The sequence below is a fragment of the Choloepus didactylus genome, chromosome 1 (genome assembly GCF_015220235.1).
Source record: "Choloepus didactylus isolate mChoDid1 chromosome 1, mChoDid1.pri, whole genome shotgun sequence".
NCBI classification, from domain to species: domain Eukaryota; kingdom Metazoa; phylum Chordata; class Mammalia; order Pilosa; family Megalonychidae; genus Choloepus; species Choloepus didactylus.
In genome coordinates, this window is record NC_051307.1 from 89,969,890 (window position 1) to 89,991,528 (window position 21,639).

Sequence of the window (21,639 nt, forward strand, 5' to 3'; positions counted from 1 at the left end):
GAACTGGAACCTTTCACCCTCAACTGCCTCCAGTCACTGCTTAATCATCCCTGCTAGTGAAAGAGAACAGCGGCCCCCAAATCCCAGAAGTCATCGTATTTGTGGTCGCACATTTTTCTTCTTAATGGCATTTGACTCAGGTTAATTTGCAGCCCCTGTCTGGTCAGGGAGGGGAGGCTTTTAGCTGTGAGCTCAGTGCACGGCATGAAGAGGCTTGCTTTCCAGATACCTACTCTGGGTCCCCCAATTTCTGTTGAAATCATTATCAGCACTAAATTTTTCAGTGCTTTGCTCTTCTTCAGTTGTTTCACATTCGTTTGTCCCGGCCGACATTTTAGTGAGTGACTGCTGGCCTTTTGTGTCCTGCGTGATGCCATCCAGACTGTCAGTTCTGTCCGTTCTGCCTCCTTTTGTGTTCCCGGGCTCTGGGACAGCCCTGAGCTTCCTGAGGCTGGATAAATGCTTGTCAGTCAGAGGACAGCCCGAGGAGAAGGAGGGGTGGAGGCAGAGGCCTGGCAATCACTGGTGATGTGTTTTGGTTTTTCTCCTGCCTGTGACCAGGGTGCAGCATGTGCAAGAGGATCATGCCACACTTCCAGAAGGCAGCCACCGAGCTTCGAGGCCAGTTCGTAAGTGAGGCCCATGTGCCGGGAAGGACTGGGCGGTGCCTTGACTTCTCTCTCTCACCTGGGGAGTTGGCAGGAGGAAGAGGGCAGGTTTTGAAGTAGTGATGAGGACATTCCCTACTGCTTTTGGGCCTGCTGCCTGGGCCCTTTCTGAAATGAAGCCTCGCGTGGGGTTCAGAGTCCCACTTTCCGTGAGAGTTGAGAACTCCACACAGTTGCTTACGACAAGGGGACTTTGGTACATGTCAAAGGCCAGTGATGACATAGTTAGGAAACCAGCAAAAAAGACACAAAGTGTTGCTGTGGGGTCAGGGGCCAAGAGCAGAATGTGAGGGGTCCAGAATTTGGAGATTAGGCTCCAAAGTGGGCTGAGCAGATGCTCAGGAGCCCAGTGGCCAAGGAGCCTGGTGACATCAGTGGTAGACTGTAAGCACAAAACAGGTTCATAAAGACAGTTATCGGCTTCCCAGGGTTCTGAGCTTACTGTGGGGCAGGAAGAATGGTGGAAATGAGAGCAGAAAGAGGCAAGTGCAGATGGCAAGCTGGGGGCCTGAGAGGCAGACATTCTCCGAAGGGGAGAGAACAGAGAAATGGGAGTCGAGCAGAGAGGTGTCCACCCTTAGGGAGCAGGGGCAGGAAGAGGGACCGCCGAGGAAATGGGCCTTCAGAGAAGTGGGAAGAACCAGGGGTGGTGCAGAGAGGCAGGGGGCGAGGAGGCCAGGGTGTTCAGGAGAAGAGGAGGAGAGGGGTGTTCAGACTGCACCCGAGAGGGCTGAGGAGTCAGTCACTGCGTGGTTCTTGTTACCCCTTGTTCCCCCGCCCAGCAAGTCTTGTTTCTTCCAAACATTTGTGTCCAAGCATCTTTATACTTACCTCTGAGTAGCAGAGGGGTGTGTGCGTGCATGCATGCATGTGCATCGCGTGCACCTGTGTGTTCATGGCAACAGCAACAGCTGCTGCCTCCTCTAGAGAGTGTGGAAAAATCCACACCCCTTTCATGAAAGGTTGTCAGGAGGCACCATCTCGGTGGGGCTGACCAAAGTCCTATTAAAGGAGTTCTGAGATCTTAAAACAGTTTCATGATCTTTACAGATAAAGTAAGTGGGTAATTAGTTCAAAGTCAACTTTCAAATGTTTAAATGGCAGCACTCAGGCCTGGGGACAGCCCTGCTAGCCCAGCTGCAAGATTGGGTTGCACAGAACGACGAATGCTTTCTCTTTTGACCTCATTCTGGGGAGAGACCAAGGTCCTGCTTGTTTCTCTGATGAATTTTTAGTAACTTGCCTGGAGACGTTTGGCCTTGGGGCACACATACATCATCCTGCTGGGGAAGTTTCAAGTCCCATTTTTGGGGCCTCCATAGATCCATATTTTAAGATTATTTAGCCTGGAGAAAAGACTTAATTACCTTTAGTGTTCTCCCTACCTATACCCCCTTACGCTTAGGAAACTGCTGGGCTCAACTTCCATACTCAGGGGTGCAGTGAAAGGTTAACAGGTCCAGCCCCAAATAAGATCACGAACTACCCGTACTGGCCCCATAAAGCAGAATAGATTTGCTGCCAGTCGTCTGCTGCTTATGGATGATTTTCAGCCAGTGCCACATCCACCCGCCAGGCTCAGTCTTCTCCAGGCCACCTCCCACACTCCCGCAGAGCTTGTCCTTGTCATGCACAGCCGGGTCAGCCTACTTTATTTTGTTCCAGCTCACTTTGCTCTCTATTTGATGCTAATTATGATATGGTTTTCTCACCGAAATGTGAGTTGGTTGAGTACAGAAGCTGTATTTAATTCATCTGTTTCCTCACTGCAAGCTCATAGCGGATACCCAGTATCTGCTGGTGAATGAATGAGTAGGTATATGGCTTACCGCTCCTGGGTCTGTTTTATTTTAATCTCCATATATACACTGAAAGTGATGTTTCCCTTGTTTTTTAAGGGAATCTGGAGCATTAGTTATTAAGGACAGAGACAAGGTTGAAGGATGTTGATGGGATGGGGACTTTCCCCTAGACCCTGGGCTCACACCAGGCTCTTGCTGGGGTCTGCCCTGGAGTACATGGGTTAAGAGTCCTGCCTCTCCTGCCTGGAGCCCAGGTCTAGAAATACAGAAAATGTCACTCCCAGTTCCCGAAACAACATTGCAGTCAAGGTAGCAGGATGGTCCCTGAACCTAGGGAGCCTTGCTGCACAGGCCCAGCTGTGGCCAGGTATAAGTAGCCTCAGCATAGGGCCTTTGCATCGTGTGAACTCATCTGTGTCTTGACTTTTTGTTTTCTTGCTTAGGGTTTGTTTTGTTGTGTTTTCTCCTTAGTTTCATAGAAAAGGACCTTTTGAAAAATTCTGACCTTTTCCCAACTACGTAAAGGCCCTGAGAGGCGCCACCCACTGCATGGAGGCCTCCGGAGGCCAGGTCTCCTGTGCAGCAGCAGCTCCCCAGAAACCAGGGACGGGGCTGCAGGGGTGGGGTGCCCAGAGATTCCCATGCCTTTCTGTCTCCACAGCCAACAGAGATGAGACTCAGGTGTGCTGCTCTTCCCGAGAAACCAAAAGCCCACTCCCTCCCCTCTGTGAAAATGACTGCATCATTGCTTCCTGTCTCCCATTCATCTCTGCCATTTTTTAACCCTTTTGGCCATGTCTGTGACAAGAGTCAGAAATCCTCCTCCTCTAAAGATTTCTTGGGAGGTGTCCAAACTGATGATGTCATTAAGAAAGAAGCCAGGCCAGGTGGAGAGGCACAGCCTTTGCCGTTTTCCAGTCTCAAGTCTGCCTCATCTTTGCTATCATTGACATCCGATGAGTCATCGGTGTCTGTCCCAATCTATTCCTGCTGACAGCCTCATCAGCAGCCATGCTGTTGCCCCGTCTCCGTCTGCCTCCTCTTCCCAGCCTCACCAGTAATCGACGTCCACACTGAGCCTTTGAGTTCTGCCCAGTCTTTTGTTAAGGTGAGCCAGTCTTGGCGTAAAGATGGTGAAATGGATCGTTGGATGTGACAGATTTGTACAGATCAGGGTCTGGTGCTGGCTCTTGCTAACCGACTGGGAGATCATGGGCAATCTCCTTAACCTTGGAGTCTCAGTTTCCCTATATATAAAATGTGGATGGTAATGCTAGCCCTGCCCACCTGCAAGGAGCTCAGGGACCGGCGTGTGAAAACAGCTCTGTCAGCCACGGAGCTCTGTGCACACAGATGGCCGACCCCCAGGTTCTGCTCTCCGCCCTCTTTTTAATTAACACACTGGGGCAAGGGCCAGGCACTGTGCTTTCTTGTCTTGCTATAGTCTGTTCCTCAGGGATTTTATCTGTGTCCATAGCTTCAACAAAATATAACTCCGTGTAGCCTGAGTTCTTCCCACCCACTCCGGTGCCATGTGTCCGAGTGCCTGCTGGACATCTTGGGCCAGATTCTACTACTCCCTGCAACCCAAATGCACGGTGTCTAAGAGGGCATTCAGCGTCTTTCCATCTGGCAGTTAGGCTTTCCTTCAGGACCCTTCCTGCATACCCACGGCCCCTCCACCTACGTGCCCCTCTGTTCGGGCACTTCCACACAGCTCCCATGACCTTCCTCATCCTCTCTGTGCCTATTCCCCTGGTTCAGGCCCGGGTGAGCCCATACCAGGTTGTTGCTACAGGCTACTGACTCGAATCCCTGACCCATGACTTCCCCTTAGAGCCCATCCTTTACATGTCAACAAATTCAGCTGGGGTGGGGTGCACTCCTCTTCAGAAACCCTGGGTAGCTCTCTTTCCCCCTCTGACTGCAGTCCTTATTTCCTAGGAGGCACTTAAAGCCTTTCTGCAGTGGCCCCAGCTAACTCGCTCAGCCTGACTACGCCCATCTGTGCAGCCTGCAGTCATTTAAACTGAAAGTTTCCCAATTTTTGGGCCACATCTTGTTTTGTCTTGCCTCCGTTTTCTTTTTCTGGAATGTCTGTTGGAATCTTACCCTTCTTTGAGTGCCCCCTTGCATGGTACCTGCTCTGTGAAGCTTCCGTGGTCATTCTGTGCCCCAGGGCTGCACGGCCCAGCACACGTGGGTCAGTGTGTGACACTGTGGCCTCATCTGCTCAGATTGAGACCAGTTGCTTTGCCTCATTCAGCTTCACAAACTGTTTGTGAAGTGTTTGTAAAGATTTGTTCACATATTTGTTTCATTAACTATTAAATGCCCCCAAAGTGGATCAAGAGTGCTACAGAAACTCGGAGAACCCAGAGTTCACCACAAGCAAATGTGGTTTTAGAAAGGCTGCCCGGAGAGGTAGAATTGATTTGACCTTAAAAGATAGACGTGTCTTCAGGGGTAACCAAATTGTGGGGAGTGGGGCTTCCCAAGTGAGGGGACAGAAAAGCACAAAGTGGGGGACAGGAAGGCACAAAGTGGGGGTCAGGAAAGCACGACCTGTGTCCAGGAAACGTGAGCAGAATAGTCATATTAATAAAAATAGCTTCTACAGTTTGAGTATCATCGATACTTTACCTGTATTATCTCGTTTAATCTTCACAACATCTGCACGCGGTAGCTGCAGAAGGGAACTGTGGCACAGAGCGGTGACTGTGACTTGTTCACGGAAACACACGCTCCGAGTGGGGAGCCAGGACTCATTCGCAGGCATCCTGGTCGCCGTGCTGTCCTGCCTTGGAAGGCACACGATCCCTCTCCTCCCTTGCAGAAACCTCAGATCATCTCCTGGGGAGAATCAGAATCCAGACCTGAGCAGGTATACATTTAAGGGTTGTGTAGAAAAGAAGGATGCAAAAATGAGAGCGGGACCAGATGGGCATTGAGCTTGGAGTCAGACGTTAGCCGGTACCCAACGGAATTGAAAGGTTTTGTGCAGGGAAATGATGTAACGAAAGAGGAGGATTTGGAAGCTTAATCTTGTAGTGAATGCATGCTGACACTAAGGAGATCAATTAGACATTTAAAAAACAGAGAGAGAAGAACTTGAAAAAGACAAATATGACTGGAACAGGCTACAGAATCAATCTGGGGAAATGAACAAAATAGCTTTTAGAGGGTTCCAGAGTTTCTAGTATGTTCTATCTCAGGCTTACTCTCCCTGTATTCCTTACAGCATTCCAAAATGGGTTGGAAAAAATATCAGTGGCTTCGCATGTATTTATGTGTGCCTGCTGTCTGTGAGGCTTTGTGCTAGCCCCTTGAAACAGGGGAAACGACATGTTTAGATGCTTCCAGGGTTGGAGAGGCCAGAGGCACGGGTGGTTCCCAGCACCTGGAGGATTTGGTGGGAGGTAAGGAGCATTGAGGGCTTTTAGCCCCAGTTTTGTTCTGAACGCTCTGTGGGTTGTCTTGTTCGGTTCTCTTAAGAGCCCTGTGATGGTTCCGTGACCCACATCTTCCAAATGAGGAACCTCAGTGAGGATGAGTGACTTGCCTAAGGTCACACAAACTGTTGGTGGAAGCAGCTTCTGAGGTCAAGTTCATTGTCCACTGAAACCACTGTTTTCCTTTCTCTCTTCCTATGCATACTTACGTACAGTTCAGTAAAATTCAGCTTCCTGGGTTTCTTCTCTGCTTCTGTAATGCCTACTGGCTTTTTGAATTACCTTCCCCTCTCTTCTGTGCCACCCTGCTTTGTGGAAGTCTTCCTGCATCTAGCCATTATATCTGCTTTCCCTTGTGAGAAGTCCTCTTTCCTGGCGCCTAAGAAGGTTCCTGCTTCAGGAGAGGAGGAGTTTGGGGTACTCTATATTCTGGGTGGTTCTTAATAGTTAGCCGTGTCCCCAGCAACACAACTACTATAATTCTCCTTTCCAGTCCAGGAGTGTTGGACGTGGGGAACCCTGGAATCAGAACACATTCAGATTTCTGAGATTATAGTCAAACCAGGCGGTAGGCAGTGGTCACAAGCAGGAGGAAAGAGCTGGGGAGGCCTTGCAGGGTCTGGAGGGAGCACGGTGGGACAGGGGCTGGAGGCGAGTCGCCATGGAGAACCACCACAGACTCCTTGGCCACTGAGGTTGGAGAACGTTGTGTATCCAGCACATGTGGACAGACCGAGGACAGGCCTTGAGGTATCCGGGAAAATGTCCGAGGACATTGTTTAATGTCTGAGTGGTCTACAAAAGTCGCTTATTTCCATAACTTAGGAGAAGAGTTCAACCTGCATTGACAAGGACAGAGGAAACGGCATGACATGTACTTGGGTGGCAGTGGCCCCACTTCAAGACCTGTTTGAACTTGGTAGCAAGGCCAGGTTGCTCCCTCAGCCCCCAGAACTGTGTCTTTTCTCTAGGATGGTTCCTCCCGCAGGGTGGGCAGGAGGGGACACCTGCGTGGAGGGCAGCACTCAGGCCCACATGTCTGGTTGTCCCGGAGGTCTTGGGTACTTAGCTGCCAAGTGGCTCAGCTTGCCCTGTTCTCGCTGCCCTGAGCTGCCCGTCACTCTCCCCAGTACAAAGCCTTGTCTGGTGTCCCTGATTCTGGTGAGAGGCGACCGCGGGATGGGCAGGTCGTGGGCAGCACGGCGCATTGTCTGGGGCAGAATGGGACAGAGCCCCCTCCCCTTCCTCCCAGGTGCTGGCGGGCATGAACATCTACCCCTCTGAGTTTGAGAACATCAAGGCGGAGTACAATGTGGGCGGCTACCCCACCATCTGCTATTTTGAGTGAGTCCCCTGCTCCCCTCGCAAGGCCTGTTTCCTTCCCAGTGCCATTTGTCTCCCTGGCTGAGCCCTCTTTGTCTCTCCCGGTCTCGCAGGAAAGGAAGGTTTCTGTTCCAGTACAACAACTACGCATCCACGGCCGAGGACATCGTGGAGTGGCTAAAGAAGTAAGTTGGTGTGTGCTCCGGGAGTGCGCCCCTGGCATCTCCTGGGCCCCGGGGGGTGAGGGAGTGAGGAAGGGAGGAGCTCGTTGTGCTGTCTGCACAGCTGCTTCCGGGTCAAGTCCAGCTCAGCGTGGGGACCTGTGGATTTAGGAGGCGAGAATCGTGAGGATTTGCGTCACTTTGGCCTGATTGCTGTGTTGATTTGTGGGGTGTTGATTTTAGGGTGAAGTCTATCTCCCCCTCCACTTCCCACCTGAGCCGCCTGGGCCTGTGAGCTTCTCCTAGAATAGTCAGAGGCTTTTTGAAATCGTCCCAGTTTTCAAATAGAGTTTATATTTTTCCTGCTATCGCTCTGATAGGCAGAGGAGTTTCTCATCCAGGGTGGCAGGTGTAAGAGAGGTTCCACAGCAGGTCTCTCCGAAATTAGAATTGTCAGTTGAACGCTTATTCCAAACACAAAACTGCATTAGGTGCCATGAGGCTATCAAGAAATATTCTACTGCCTTAGATTTGCAGCATGCTTAACTGCTCACCACACACTCCCTACAGACCCTGCTTCGTTGGATTTGATCCTTATCGCAACTTGTGATCCTGTTTTATAACGAGGAGCCTGAGATTAGTCTTATAAAGCCAAACCCTGCCCTCCCCACATTCCCACCCCCTCCCCTGGGGCCCCCCACCCTCCATTCCCACCCGTCAAAACCTCCCACGCTTTTGCCAGGAGCTCACCTGGCATCTCCCAAATCCCCCCGTGTTGTCCTGGCTGAGCTCCCACTGCCCTCACTCTGAGTGTCGTCAGTTTGGCACTTACCAGTCACTGCTGGGGCGCCCAGTTCTTGGAATAATAATGGCTCACGTTGTGGGAGATTTACGTGGTGGTGGCAGACACTGTTCTAAGTGCTTTATGTGGATTCTCATTTAAGCCTCACAACAGCCCTGTAAGGAAGGTATTGTTATTGTCCTCATCTCACAAGTGAGGTGAACGAGGCACAGAGTGACGAAGCCACTCACCCAGGATCAGGCAGCTGATCATTGCAGGGCAGGAGTGACCCCGGGCAGCCCCGTGCCCCTCTCCACACAGCTCCCCACCGTAGAGTTCGGCCTCCTCTGGCTTCTGCTGAGTGCCCTGCCTATCCCCTGTGGCCAGCACATGTGGCCTGCAAGAAGGGTATTTATTGACATCCTTACCTTAGGGATGCAGTATGCAAACCCCAGGGCCAAAGAATTAGCCTGTCTGTGGCTGTTGCAAGCATGGTTTTCAGAATGGGAAAGAAGGGCAAATTTTGTGCAAAACACAGTCAGGCTTCTTAAAGCTGCGAATGTCAGGCTTCTGTTCTCCCCATTCCCAGAGGTCCAGGAGATAAAACACAAGTGATAATGCCATGTTTGCCTCATTTATTCTCCTGAGGCGTTTTCACATCTCTGTCCCCATCTATTACCTCATTCCCAGCCCCTGCCTGAGAAGGCAGCTCCCCATCATTGTGTATTCATTGTCTTAACTGGGGTCTTCACTTTCCTGGTTCCTGTTTCCATTTGATAATAAGCAAGTCCTCTCCTCTCACCAGACATCGCTTGCTCTGCTTTGGGAGAATGTTTCAACAAATCGTAATCTCGTTTGTCAGCAGAGCATAAGATCTGTCTGCTTCCTTTCCCTTCTAACCTTTTCTGGTTTCAAAACACCGGCATATCTTTTTGGAAGGATGAGGTTTGATTTTAAAAATCAGTGTTCAGAGCTGCTTACCAATCCTGGACAAGGGGCGCCCAGCAATGGAGTTTCTGAGACGAGTTATTCTCTCCCCACTGATGACTGCCACCCTGTCCTTTCTCCCTGTCCCCTGGCTCACCACCTCGGTCTCTTCTGGCCTGTCCAAACACCAGGGCTGCCTCCAGTTTTCTGCCCCGGGCTGGTCGCTCCCTACCTCCCACCTCCACTCTCCTTGCTTTCCTTACCTTATTAGCCGGCTCCGGTTCATCCTGAGGCTCCAGGGTAGAGGGGAATGGATGGGAGCTCTGGGTCTCCTGGGTAGCCCCTCTCCCAGCCACCCAACCACCTGTGGTCCCCTGTGTGGGGGCAGCTCCTGAAGGTGTGACTTAAGCCCCCTCTGGGGCAGGGGCGGGGCAGGGTGGGATGTGACTGCCTCATCTCATGTCCCAGCAAGAGCTAGCGAGGTCACTGATCTACCAGACGGTTTAAGTGGTTTTAAAAATCTTTTATTTTAAAAGATATTCAAGTAAGATATGTTCACCAAAGGAAAACTTAAAAATATAATTAAACCCAGAGAAACGTCCCCTGCTACCCAAAGATAACATATTGTGATAGTTTGGTGAGTTTCCTTCCAGATCTTTCTTCCCCGCATATATCTAACTCTGCGTGTGGTTTTCCCTGTACCAGGTGTTTTCCATCTTTACCAGTTTCCCCCCCAGTCCTGGTGGGTGGCAGTGGCACTCCCTTTCCCACTCCCCACATTTCTTCCCTGGGCCTCTTCCTTGGCCCTTAGCCACCCACAACTAGGTGAATGAGGATGAGGGGAATCTGGCAGAGCTGACTCTCCGAATGGCTTTCCAAAGCCCCGGAGAGAAGAACCGGGATCCTGCCCTCTAGCAGGTGACTTGGGTGGGCTGGGGAGCAGGGCGGGGAGACCTGGTGTCCCGCATGCAGGCTTGGGAGTGGGTGCGTTGATCGTGGCCCTGGGACCTTCATCTCCCACCCTGGCATGTGCCCTCTTGTGCTCCTCAGGCCACAAGAAGGGGAGCAGGCCTGGTTCCTCATTCTTCTCTGCTGAGATGACCAAGGCCGGGAGAGGTAGTGTATAAGTGGGAATCCATTTTGGCCCAGCCCCCCATTTCTGGCTGTTTCATGCTTGTGTATTTTTATACCAACGAGAGGCAAACTGAAAACAAACACAAAATGTTCTTGACTCCTAATGCTTAAGGTTGTGGTCCCTCCTCTACGGCACACACATAGTCAGCTAATCATCTGACTGGTGTGAGCCTCTCGGTCCTGGAGAGCCCAGGAAAACTGCTCCCCCTAAATGGAACAGAGCATAAAAGCAATGTCACAGGATTGGGTGGGGATTTCAAAGTCATCAACTCTCTCCCCAGCAATTCCCCTTTTAATGTTCACATCATCTCTGGAATAGAAATTACAAACTGAGTCCAGCTTAAACATTCAGGTGATGAGGACCTGACTCATTTTGAGGTTACCCGTTCGTGTTTGAATGACATGAAGGGTGCCTGGGAATATTTGGGTAGTATGTTTATCTTTCTAGGTGCATCTGAGAGGTAGGTAAAGAAAGGACTGTAAATACACCATCTCACAGACGTCTTCAGTCAAGTTGGTTGCTTACACTCCTAGAGCTGGCAAGTGGAGGAAGTAGGACTCAGATCCGGGTTTCTGACTCCCAGTGTGGGTCTCTCTCCCTCTCACCTGCTGTAGATGGAATGCACTTGCTTGTATTGACCTGAAGTGTGTTTCTCTGGAGCTTCCACATGTTGGTGTTCACAGAGAATGTGACGCAATCCTAAATATTTGAAGATGGTTATTGTGTTTCCCTCAGTCTCCTCCTCTCCAGATTAAACACTTCCAGTTCCTCTTACTGTTTTCTCTCATTCGGTCATTTATTCAAGCATTTATTGAGTGTCTGCTGCATGTCAGGTGCAGGAGGTACAGAGATAAAAGAGAGCCCCAGTCGTCAAGGAGCTCACTCTCTAGGGGAGAGACAGACACTAAAAGCCATAATTCAGTAATAAGTGTTGTGGCCTCAGATGTTCACTCAGTCCCTCTGCAGTCCTCTCCAGAAAGCAAACTTCCTGTTGTCTGTGGGGTGGGTGAGGGGTGGTCACGTGGCAGCTAGAGGGAGGGACAGGCTCTAGCTCGAGCCTTTGGTGAATCCTCTTGTTTTCAGCCCCAACCACACCCTCCTTCTGGGCAGTGGTGCCCCCATCCTTCGGGGTCTTTGCTTTGCACAACACTTCAGGTTTCTGCCCTCTGCTTTGCTAAGTTGGTTTTCCAGTGTCTAAAATCGTGCTGACCTCATTTTCCCTCTTCTGTTCCCTTCTCCCCTTTTTTCTTTTTCTTTCTCTTTTCTTTTTTTTTCTTTTTTTTTTTTTAGTTTCCATACTGCTATTTTAGTTGTTTAGGAGGAACATGTCTTCTCCTCCATGTTTAACTAGAAGTTTCTCAGGCTCTTTCATAGCTGCTAAGCCACGGCTTCTCCATCCTGTGTTTTTGCTGCGGCTGGCATTTAAAAAATTTATTTTAATTTTTGAATAGATTATTTTCACATAATTCAAACATTTAAAAAAAGATACTTAACAGTATGCATTGAAAAGTCTTGCTCTTACCTGTTTCCTCCCCCTCCACCCCCAGAGCAACAACTTTTATTAGTTTCTTATATGTTCTTAAAGTGTTTTTAATGCAGATACAAGCAATTATAAATAAATATTTTATGTCCCCCTTTCTTATGCAAAAGTTAGCAAATTCTAGTGATCTGCACATCTCCAGGAATGTATGCAGAAGATCTTCCCGTATCAGTGCATGGAGGGCTTCCTTGTTCTTCACAGCTGCAGTGCCCTCTGCTGTGTGGATGTACCACAGTGTGCCTAACACATCCCCTTCTGGTGGACCCTGGGTTGTTTTCCATTTTTTGCTCTCTCAGACAACCTGCAGTGAATACCTGTTCCAGTTTGCCAATGCTGCCAGAATGCGAAACACCAGAAATGGATTGGCTTTTAGAAAAGGGGGTTTATTTGGTTACACAGTTACAGTCTTAAGGCCATAAAGTGTCCAAGGTAACAGATCAGCAATTGGGTACCTTCACTGGAGGATGGCCATTGGTGTCTGGAAACCTCTGTTAGCTGGGAAGGCATGTGGCTGGCGTCTGCTCCAGAGTTCTGGTTTCAAAATGGCTTTCTCCCAGGACGTTTGTCTCTAGGCTCCAGTTCCTCAAAAATGTCACTCTTAGTTGCTCTTGGGGCATTTTTCCTCTCTTGGCTTCTCTGGAGCAAAAGTCTGCTTTCAACGGCCGTCTTCAAACTGTCTGCAGCTACTCTCAGCTCCTGTGCGTTCTTCAAAGTGTCCCTCTTTGCTGTAGCAAGCTTGCTCCTTCTGTCTGAGCTTAAGTAGTGCTCCAGTAAACTAATCAAGGCCCATGCTGAATGGGTGGGGCCAAACTGCCATGGAGATTATCCAATCAGAGTTATCACCACAGTTGGGTAGGGCACATCTCCATGGAAATACTCAAAGAATTACAATCTAATTAACACTGATAGGTCTGCCCACACAAGATTACATCAAAGATAATGGCGTTTGGAGGGACATAATAGATTCAAACTGGCACAATACCTTTGAGTACATATCATCTTGTATGTGTGCAGGTGTTTTGTAAAGATAAATTTCCTGGAGTGGAGTGAGTTAATTGGGGGTAGGAGGTTGGTGTTTTCAGCCCAAATGCAGGAAACTAGATTTCATGGTGCTGATGTGGGACCATTGTCTGGCCAGTGGGCTCATTGTGAAGCTTGACTTTGCACCCCAGCCAGCCCCTTCTAACTGACAAGCAAGGATGAGAGGGGTTTGCCCTCTCCCTGCAACTGTTTATTTCTTGGGAAGATGGTGACTGTGGACACCCAGCTCCGTGCAGGTGGCCTCGTAGCAAGCTCATGGAGAGCCCAGGCCAAGGCCAGGGCTGCCAGTGGGGCCCAGCCACGGAGAGGGTTTCCAAAGGAGACCCCCCCACCCAGGCTTCCATAAAAGGGGGGTGGGGTGACAGGGTCCATTGTGCTGGCCCTTGCTCCCTCCCATGCTGGAGCCTTTACATTTTTCCTACTGTATGCTCTCAAAGGCAGGAAAGAATGGTTGTCTTTTTCACATTTGTTGCCCTAGAGGGTTTTCCCCAAGCAGAATTAAGGTGCTCTGGCTACGGTGTCTGTGGCAGCAAAGCAGCAGGGAGCGTCTGTTGGTGGCCATCTTAGTTTGAGCTTTGGAGCCCGAGAGGGCACCCGCGAGCCTTTCCTCACCATAACTGGTGAGGTAGAGATCAGTACATGAGTATCCCTCATGGAAACAGGCTCAAGAGAGGTCCGCTGGCACGCCCAAGGCTTTGCAACTAGTGGATGCTAGTACTGGGATGGGGACTAACTTCCAAGCTAGGCAATTAAACATAAGTTTGTTCTTGTCTATAGGAAGGATTCGTGACCTACCACAGATGCTGGCATAGTTAGGGTACCCCAGCCTTGTTTCACTCAGCCCCCGTACTGCTCATCGTGACCCAGGTTTCATGCTGGGCGGTAAAGGCCCCTGCATCACTTGTGCAGCCAGCCTCCCTCCCATGCCTCCACTCCATCTCCTGCCCAGACTGGGTCTTCCTCAGACACCTGGTCTCTCTTTTTCCTCCTTGCCCCCATGCCCACCCCCAGCCCTCCCCCTGTCCCACTGGGCGATACAAAACACACCAGTGAGCTTTTCCAAAGGTCATTCTTTGCTTTTGCTATTTATTCTTGCCAGTCTGCTGAAAGTTTGAAATAGCACGAGAAAGCTAACAAACCCCCAAATTCCCGGGAGGAAGGAGATTTCTTGAGCTGCCTGGAGAGCTGCAGCTAAAAGCCTGCTGTTTGCAATAAGGGAGCAGCTAAACCTGTCCCTGGGGTTTCGAGGGGAGGGTGGAGGTGAGCAGGGCCAGGCTGCTCTCCCCCCAACCCCTCCACAGGGGGGCAGTTTCTGGCGAGGTGAAGGCATATCCCCCGGAGCTGGGGGGGGCTTCCGTCCAGGGGGCTGGATTTTGTAAGGGCTGCTCTTGCCCAGGGGCTCCCTCTCAGCGCTGCCTGTTTTTGGTCTTCCAGCCCACAGCCGCCACAGCCCCAGGTCCCTGAGACCCCCTGGGCAGATGAGGGTGGCTTCGTTTATCACCTGACCGACGAAGACTTTGACCAGTTTGTGAAGGAACACTCCTCTGTCCTCGTCATGTTCCACGCCCCATGTGAGTGGAACTCTGTTCCTCCCCCCGCACATCTTCCCTCTTCCGGAGTAGGGTGGACGCCCCAAGCCCTCCTGCCCCCAGTGCCCCTCTGCACTAAGCCCTGAGACGCAGCAGTGAGTGTGACAAGCCAGGTCCCTGCCCTCACAGTGCACATGGCATCGCCGTCTACTGCACAGAAGTCCTTGTTAGGCCACCCCTGTCCCTCCGAGCCCCATGAGGCTGCCCCACCTGGCCGGTCTGAGCTGCCTTCCTCCAAGAACTGGAGGAAGTAGGACAGGAAGGGAGGGCCCTTAGGTGTGGGCTCGGATGGCAGTCGCCTCCATCTTACGGGTGGGGAAACCGAGACCCCACGAGGCCTTGTCTCTTGCCCAGCAGCTGAGAGGGCACAGCGGGGCTGGAGCTGGAGCCTCCGGTCTCCCAGCTCCAGAATGCCTTCTCTCTGCTTCACCCTGACTGGCCACAGTGAATCAAGGACATCTGCCAGAAAATGTGTTTGCACTGATGGCTGCAAGACCTGCAGCTGAGGATTTTTCTGGGCAGTGTCCTCACCATTCCCGTGGAGGATAGAAAATCGACTGTAGTTGGTTTCCAAGAGTGAGAAGGCTGCTCCTAGAGGGGGAGCGGGCGAGGCTTGGGCCTGGGGAGAGCCGGGGGATGACAGCCTGGCGCAGGTCCCCCGCGAGCATCTCCTGGGGAAAGGCCACCGCATCCATGGGTGAAGAGGCGGGTGCTCAGCACAGCCTGGATGGGATGGGAACGGGGGGGCTCCTCTCTCTCCTCTGCTTCCTTCTCATAGACCCTCTGCCAACTCTTTGGCCCACTGATGGTGGGTAAAAGGTTGTACAGGAGAAAAATTGCAAGAAGCAGCTGCTTTATGGATCATTGTCATAATCGCGATGCCGCAGTGCCTGAGGCTTGTTAGTCTAGTCCGTATCGACATACTCAGTGAAGAAATGCTTCATGAATCCTCCCAGTCATAAGGGTCCTCGTGCCCAGCAGTTGTGTATCACCCCACGCTTACACAGTGGCTTCCCTGAGGGTGCTCTCCTTTCATCTTACCCCAGTGCTGCAAAGTGAGTATTATTAGCCCCATTTGCAGGTAAGGGAACTGTCCCACAGAGAAGGGACATGACCTGTTTGCTGCTCTGTGAGTCCCGTGTCGCCAGCCCAGTTGTTTTCAGAGGTCACCGATCCTGACGATCCGGGCGGAGCAAAGTCAGGCCTGGCCCCCGTCTCATGCCCGCTCTCCCTTGCCTGCAGTACCCCCTTCATCTGGCCTTTCCTGAATTGTTCATAAACGTCATCGTGGATTTCCCTAACTCCTTTCTTACAAGGCCAAATTCTTCAGGAAATCCAAAGGTAAAGTATTCCCCATGGCCCTCTCCTTTTAAGTGTCTACAGAAAAGGCAAATCCACTAAGTTTCCAAGACCCTCCTGCTTCAGGGCAGTGCAAGCAGGGTCTTAGCAGCATGTTCAACCCCTAGCTCTGCCAGAGCCTTAGTGAGGGTGTCCCCGAGGTTGCAGGCACCTGAAAAACTGCTTGCCGTTAGGAATTTTGATTTGTCCCTAAACACCGTAGGGCTTAGGAGTTGGGGAGGGTGTAGGCTGACATCTCAGGAAGATGATTGTCCCCACTGAGGGTAGGACTAGAGTGTCCTGGAGTAAGACTGTCTGGAGGTCTGGAAGGGGGGATGCTGGGACTGGGGCGAGGGGCAGCCCTGGCCGAGGAGTACATGCTCTTTGGTTGTCTGCACCCTCTCAGCATCCCCCAGGTTCAGCACATTTAGCACAGCAGCGCAGCCGGCTCTCTTAACTAAAATAGGCCCTCCCGGCCAGTCTCAGAGTTGCTGATGGAAGCAGGTCTCAGAGGAACTTATTTTGCTGAACCTAGAGCTGAACTCATCCTGCCTGCTTCTCTTTCCCAGCAGGAAAGGCAGATATGGCTGGTTCTTTTCAGTTCCTCACTGGGGAAGCAGATTCACCCTCCTACCCCACCCCCACCCCATCCATGTGTGTGTCCTTCCAGTCTGAGTCAAGAGAGCTCGGCCAGCTCCTGGAAGGGCACAGAGTGGTTTCAACAGTGGTTTATGTTTTACATCTCACAGTATAAAAAGTGTGTGTATATGTGTCCCCTTGGATGAATCCCAAAAACGAAATATGCCAGGTAGATCAGGATTGTTTAATAATTGTTTATTAAGTCCCTTCTTTTTAAGAACCCTGGTTACAAAATAGAAGTATTTTTTTGGCCCATGTTCTTTTTTGCAGTCTTAGATTACAAGCGACCCATTAGCAGCTGATGCTTGCAGGGTGTTGGGGTCAGGAGCTGGCTTCAGGGTCATTCCCATCCCCTCCCCCTTGTAATACATCCTCTTCCCTCCCTGAACCCTAAAGCTCTTGCTCATCTTCCATGCCTCACCCCCCCATCACCTTTCAAGCATAGAGGAACAACAGCTTAATGAACTGGAGAATGAACAAATGAAGTTGCTCCAGGGCTAAATTAGAGAATGAGAACTAGAAATCAGACGGCAGCCTTTGTTTTCCCTGTTAATCATTGCTAACCAATATTACTGAACCCCATCTTGCTGTCTGTAGCACCTCATTGAGGGGTGTCTGATTTCAGACTTCGCAACTGGACACATCTGAGCTTCTCCTAGTGGGTGCCTGCCTGTTAAGGATGCTGCTTTCTCTGATGAGGTGTCCCCACCCCTGCCCCGGCCATGCGTGACTCTGTGTGCGTATGCAGGTGTGGGTTTATTCCTACCTGACTGGCAGAGTGAGAGGGACAGGGCAAAAGCAGGAGGTTAAGCTTCCTAATGAACTGCCCGTTACAGTTCCTGTCAGATGGGAATGGCTCTGCATTAAATAATCTCTTTACACACTCTTTCTCCTTTATGCAGGAGCATGGTCTCTAGCCTGGGAGGGGATGGAACGCACGTGGTTTAACAGGAGTTTGGAGCCCATATGGGTGAGCTGAGAGCAGTCAGAGAGCCCTTAGCTGCCTAGCTTTGTACCTCATACCAGACTGCTCCAGAGATGTGGTCAGGAAACCTTTTGTGCAGTGTTTGAGGGATCCCAGAGGAAAGGGTAGGTGTTGTGAGGCCAGAGACTGGCAGGGCTGTCCCAGGTTCCCAAAGGCAGAAAAGGTGCATTGTGGAAATCACAGCATTATGGGTGCATCCAGGCCAAACAAGGAACAGGTTTTGAAACGGATCATTTTGGAAGCTTAGAGTGATAAGCTGAGGCCTGTCAAGATAGTAGAATGTAGATTCTACTAAGAAGGATTGCCGGATGAGCTTGGTTTACTTCTTAGGATTGGATGACTACTTTGATGAATTAACATGTCTTTCTTTTATGAAGACACTTGACAAAGTGAGTTGCTGTTTTCCTGGCTGCAATGGGGGGAACTGGATGGGAAGAATCCACCCTGGGGGAAAGCATCCACTCGTGCTTTGTGACTCTGAATCTGGCCTGGTTCTCTTTAGAGGGTGTGTGTTTGTTTTTGAAGCTATAAAAACTAAGGCATACTTTCAAACTTGCAAGTGTCATAGTTGGAAAAAGGATAGCTAACTTAAATACCGTGTGGACTTGCATTAAGATTTAAAAAGATCCCAACAAATTGAAAGAGTGCGGTGCAAATTGAGTGGGGCTCTATTTATTTTTTTGTTTTTTACGTTTTGCTAATTATAAAAGTAGTGCATACACATTTTATAAAAGGATAATACAGGAAAGCAGAGAGAAGAAAATTAATATTATTCATGATCCTGACTCCCAGAGAGAATGAGGTATTTCTTTGCTCTGTTATTTCCATATGCCTAATAACATTCTCTGCTGGTGTTTCTTTCCTGGTCTGATAAGGATCTTTGGCTTCCCCCAAATCTGTGCCTGCCCGCGGTGGGTGTCCCTTGGTTCTCTAGCTGTAGCTTTTACACGGTGGTGCAGAGCTGCATGCCTGGGGTTGCGGTGGAGGGCAGATGTGCCCCTGGTTGGTGGCCGTGTGTCATCATACAGCTGGGGAGTAACAGACCCTGAGGCCACCACTGGCTCCTGCTGCTTCACCCTCTTTCCTAGCGCTGTTGCCACTTCACTCCTACCTCGGACTCTCCCATCGCTTCATTGTCTTCCTTCCCTCTCCCTCCCAGCCAGAGTCCATTAGGAGCCCCACATAGAGGCCAAGGTGGTCTTTCACTGGCCTCTGCATCTGCTTTGACATGAGCTGGGCGCCAGGCCCTCCGCACACCCCTGCCCCAGGGCACACCCCGAGGGCAGGAGGGGGTTGAGGCTCACAGCCAGGTCTGACCCAGAGTCCGTGCCCTCCAGGAGCTGAGCCGGGCCTCCCGGAGACGACAGCCTGGGTGGGCAAAGGGCTCGGACAGGAGTGTGCCTGTGGCACGGTGCAGTGTAGTGCAGAGAACCCGGGCCCGCTGGCCCTCAGGGCAGCCTCTCTCCCGGCCGGAGCTTCCCTTTTGTCTGTGCCACTTTGAGCGGTCGCCATCTGGCCCTCAATGTGGGCCAGGCAAGGATCGGTGGCTGCAGCACCCGGCTCTGTTCTCCAACCCTGCAGAGGAGTCAGCAGGACCCTGGCTGCTGCTGGGCCCTAGGACCCTTTTCTGCAGCCTTCTGTATGAGAAAAGTCAGACTGTATGTTTCACTCGTCTTCTCTTTTTTTGCTGCAATAACATCAACCTGCCCTCCTCCCTCTCCACATAACTGCATCCGACAGGGGAAGGACCCAATATGTATTACCACCTGAGTAAGCATCACTTCTCTCAGGGGCAGCTTGTCTCACTGATACAGCTGTTTCCCTGCTGGGTCCATCTCCACCCATGCAGGCACTGAGAGCAGGGTGGGAGCCTGGAGAGAGGCCTGCTGGGAAACCCACGCACCCCCTGCTCTCCCCCCAGTACTGTCAGGGGTCCCAGGAGCCCCTGTGCTCTGCCCTCGCAGACCCCCACGCTATTCCAAGACCCGGGAAGAAATGGTTTCTTTGCTACAACTCGCCTCCAGACAGGCCGTGGTGCCCAGCCTGTCTTCCGGGAACAGAGTCGTCTTTCTGGATTCTGGGGCAGGTCCCTGTCAGACTAGATTTTCTGCATTGGTCTTTTTTTTTTTAAGGTTTTAACTTTATTTTTGTCTTATTTTCAAAGAAAAATATGATCTTTGTAGAAATCCAGAAGTACAGAGAAATATAAATGATACAGAAAGAAACTACCTATAAGCTATAGAAAATAAGACATACTTTCAAACTCGCAAGTGTCATAGTTGGAAAAAGGATAGCTAACTAAAATATCATGTGGACTGCATTAAGATTTAAAAAGATCCCAACAAATTGAAATAGCGGGCAACAACCACTTTTTACTTTTTTGGCATTATTCTTGCTAGCCTGGTTTTCTTTAAATTTTCCTCTTATTTTTAAATTTTGTTTTTTGAATTAACATACAGTATAAGTGACTATTTTTGGACATGTATAGATTCGTGTAACTATCATATCATAAAACTCCTCTGTGCGAGCTCCTATTTTTTTTTAATTTAAGAATACTATTTAAGAATACTATTAGCAATTTCTTATTTATTGACATTGAAAGGTTCAAGAAATACATAAGGACATGGAGCAAAGAGGGGGCATCTTCCTGCTCTACACCTGTTCCCCTTCCCAGTGTTAATCACTGCAAACAGCTAAGTGTATCTTCTCTTTGCATCTACCTAAATAACAGGTTTCTTGTTTGTTTGGTTCTTTTTTTTCACATAAATGGGATCATTTCCTGTCCATTTTTCAGTGACTTGCTTTTTTCCACTTACCAGTAGGTCTTAAAGATATTTCCAGTTAAATGTAGACGTTGGCATAAAAATCTACCTCAATCTTTTTTTTTAATTTAAAAATTTTTTATTTGAGATTGTTCACATACATACAATTATCCAAAGATCCAAAGTGTACAATCAAACAATCATTTGCCCCCAGTACCACCATACAGCTGTGCATCCATCACCACAATTAATATTTTTTTTCCATTTTTGGAACATTTTCATTACTCCAGAAAAGAAATACAGACGAAAAAAGGAAACTCAAATCTTCCCATACCCCTAACGACCCCCCCTCCATTGTTGACTCGTAGTATTGGTATAGTACATTTGTTATTGTTACTGTTGATGAAAGAATGTTAAAATACTACTAACTGTAATTAGTTTGCAATTATTATTTTTTTAAATAATCTATTTTTTTTAAATAATCAGAATAGTATTTAATTTTCAGATATTTATAGTCATCTTATTTGATATCAGAAAGTAGTGGCTGTGTTATAAATTTTACAGATGAGGATATTGTTACATTATTCTCACCATACGTAGGTTGCAGAATAAATCTGAATACAGATCAATACTTTCCCTTCTTTCTCCTTTGTATATTTACAAACATGCCTGCACATAAGCCTTGCTATTCAAATTATTTTTATCTGAACCAAGGAACTAAATGCATTGAGATAATTTTGTTTTATTTATAGGAATTCTCACTGTAAACTATACAAGCTTAGGGATCGGAGAGTAAATAGATTTTTTTTTTTTTTTTTTTTTGCCAAACCCTCTATCTGAACACAGAAGCTAAAATGGTTCGGTATTTTCCATTAACTATGCAATAAATAACAAATCTTGGGTCCACAATTAATGTTCTTTTGTTTCAGTGTATGAAATAGAAGTTTATAATTGCCGCTTAAATTTAGTGGTTCAATGACTACAATAACAGATGTCTCTTCATATATAAATAGACATTTTCACCAACACTGCTCCCTATATGCCTTTGCTCTATATATCCCATGCCTGTCTCCAGACAATGGCATCTAATCTACACCAACCAAAAACACATAATTGAGAATACACATTTTTCAATGGTCTCAAAAAGTATAAGAGTATTCCTTTGGATTTTCAAAAGAAGTCTATATTTTCAGACTTAAATTTAATAGTTTTTAATTATTCTTAGTCTAATTCCTGTTTTATCTATTAGGAAACTAAGAGTCATCTTAGAAATTAAGTGGGATGAACACATTTACAATCAGCAAGTCAGAAAAGTGAGGCAAGTATCTTCATCTTCTGACTTTTAGTGTTTCAGAAAGAATGCCATACCACAAACCTGAGTTATCCATTTGAAATAGAGTGAAAGAAATGGTAGCATGGGAGAGGATACGATACCAAGTATGTTTTCTCCTTCATGACGTCACCATTCTGCAATGTCTGTTTATTTCTCTCTGAAA

At 49.1% G+C, this 21,639-nt stretch overlaps 1 protein-coding gene across 2 annotated transcripts in view; it reads left to right on the plus strand.

Annotated features, from left to right (window-relative positions):
* PDIA5 (protein disulfide isomerase family A member 5) overlaps nucleotides 1-21,639 on the plus strand; it is a 103,628-nt gene that overhangs the window by 47,064 nt on the left and 34,925 nt on the right. For both annotated transcript variants that reach the window (XM_037836970.1, XM_037836965.1), the window contains exons 8-11: nucleotides 562-629; nucleotides 7,175-7,266; nucleotides 7,359-7,430; nucleotides 14,265-14,401. In XM_037836970.1, the coding sequence (XP_037692898.1) occupies nucleotides 562-629; nucleotides 7,175-7,266; nucleotides 7,359-7,430; nucleotides 14,265-14,401 (369 nt within the window). The remainder of the gene's footprint in view (nucleotides 1-561; nucleotides 630-7,174; nucleotides 7,267-7,358; nucleotides 7,431-14,264; nucleotides 14,402-21,639) is intronic.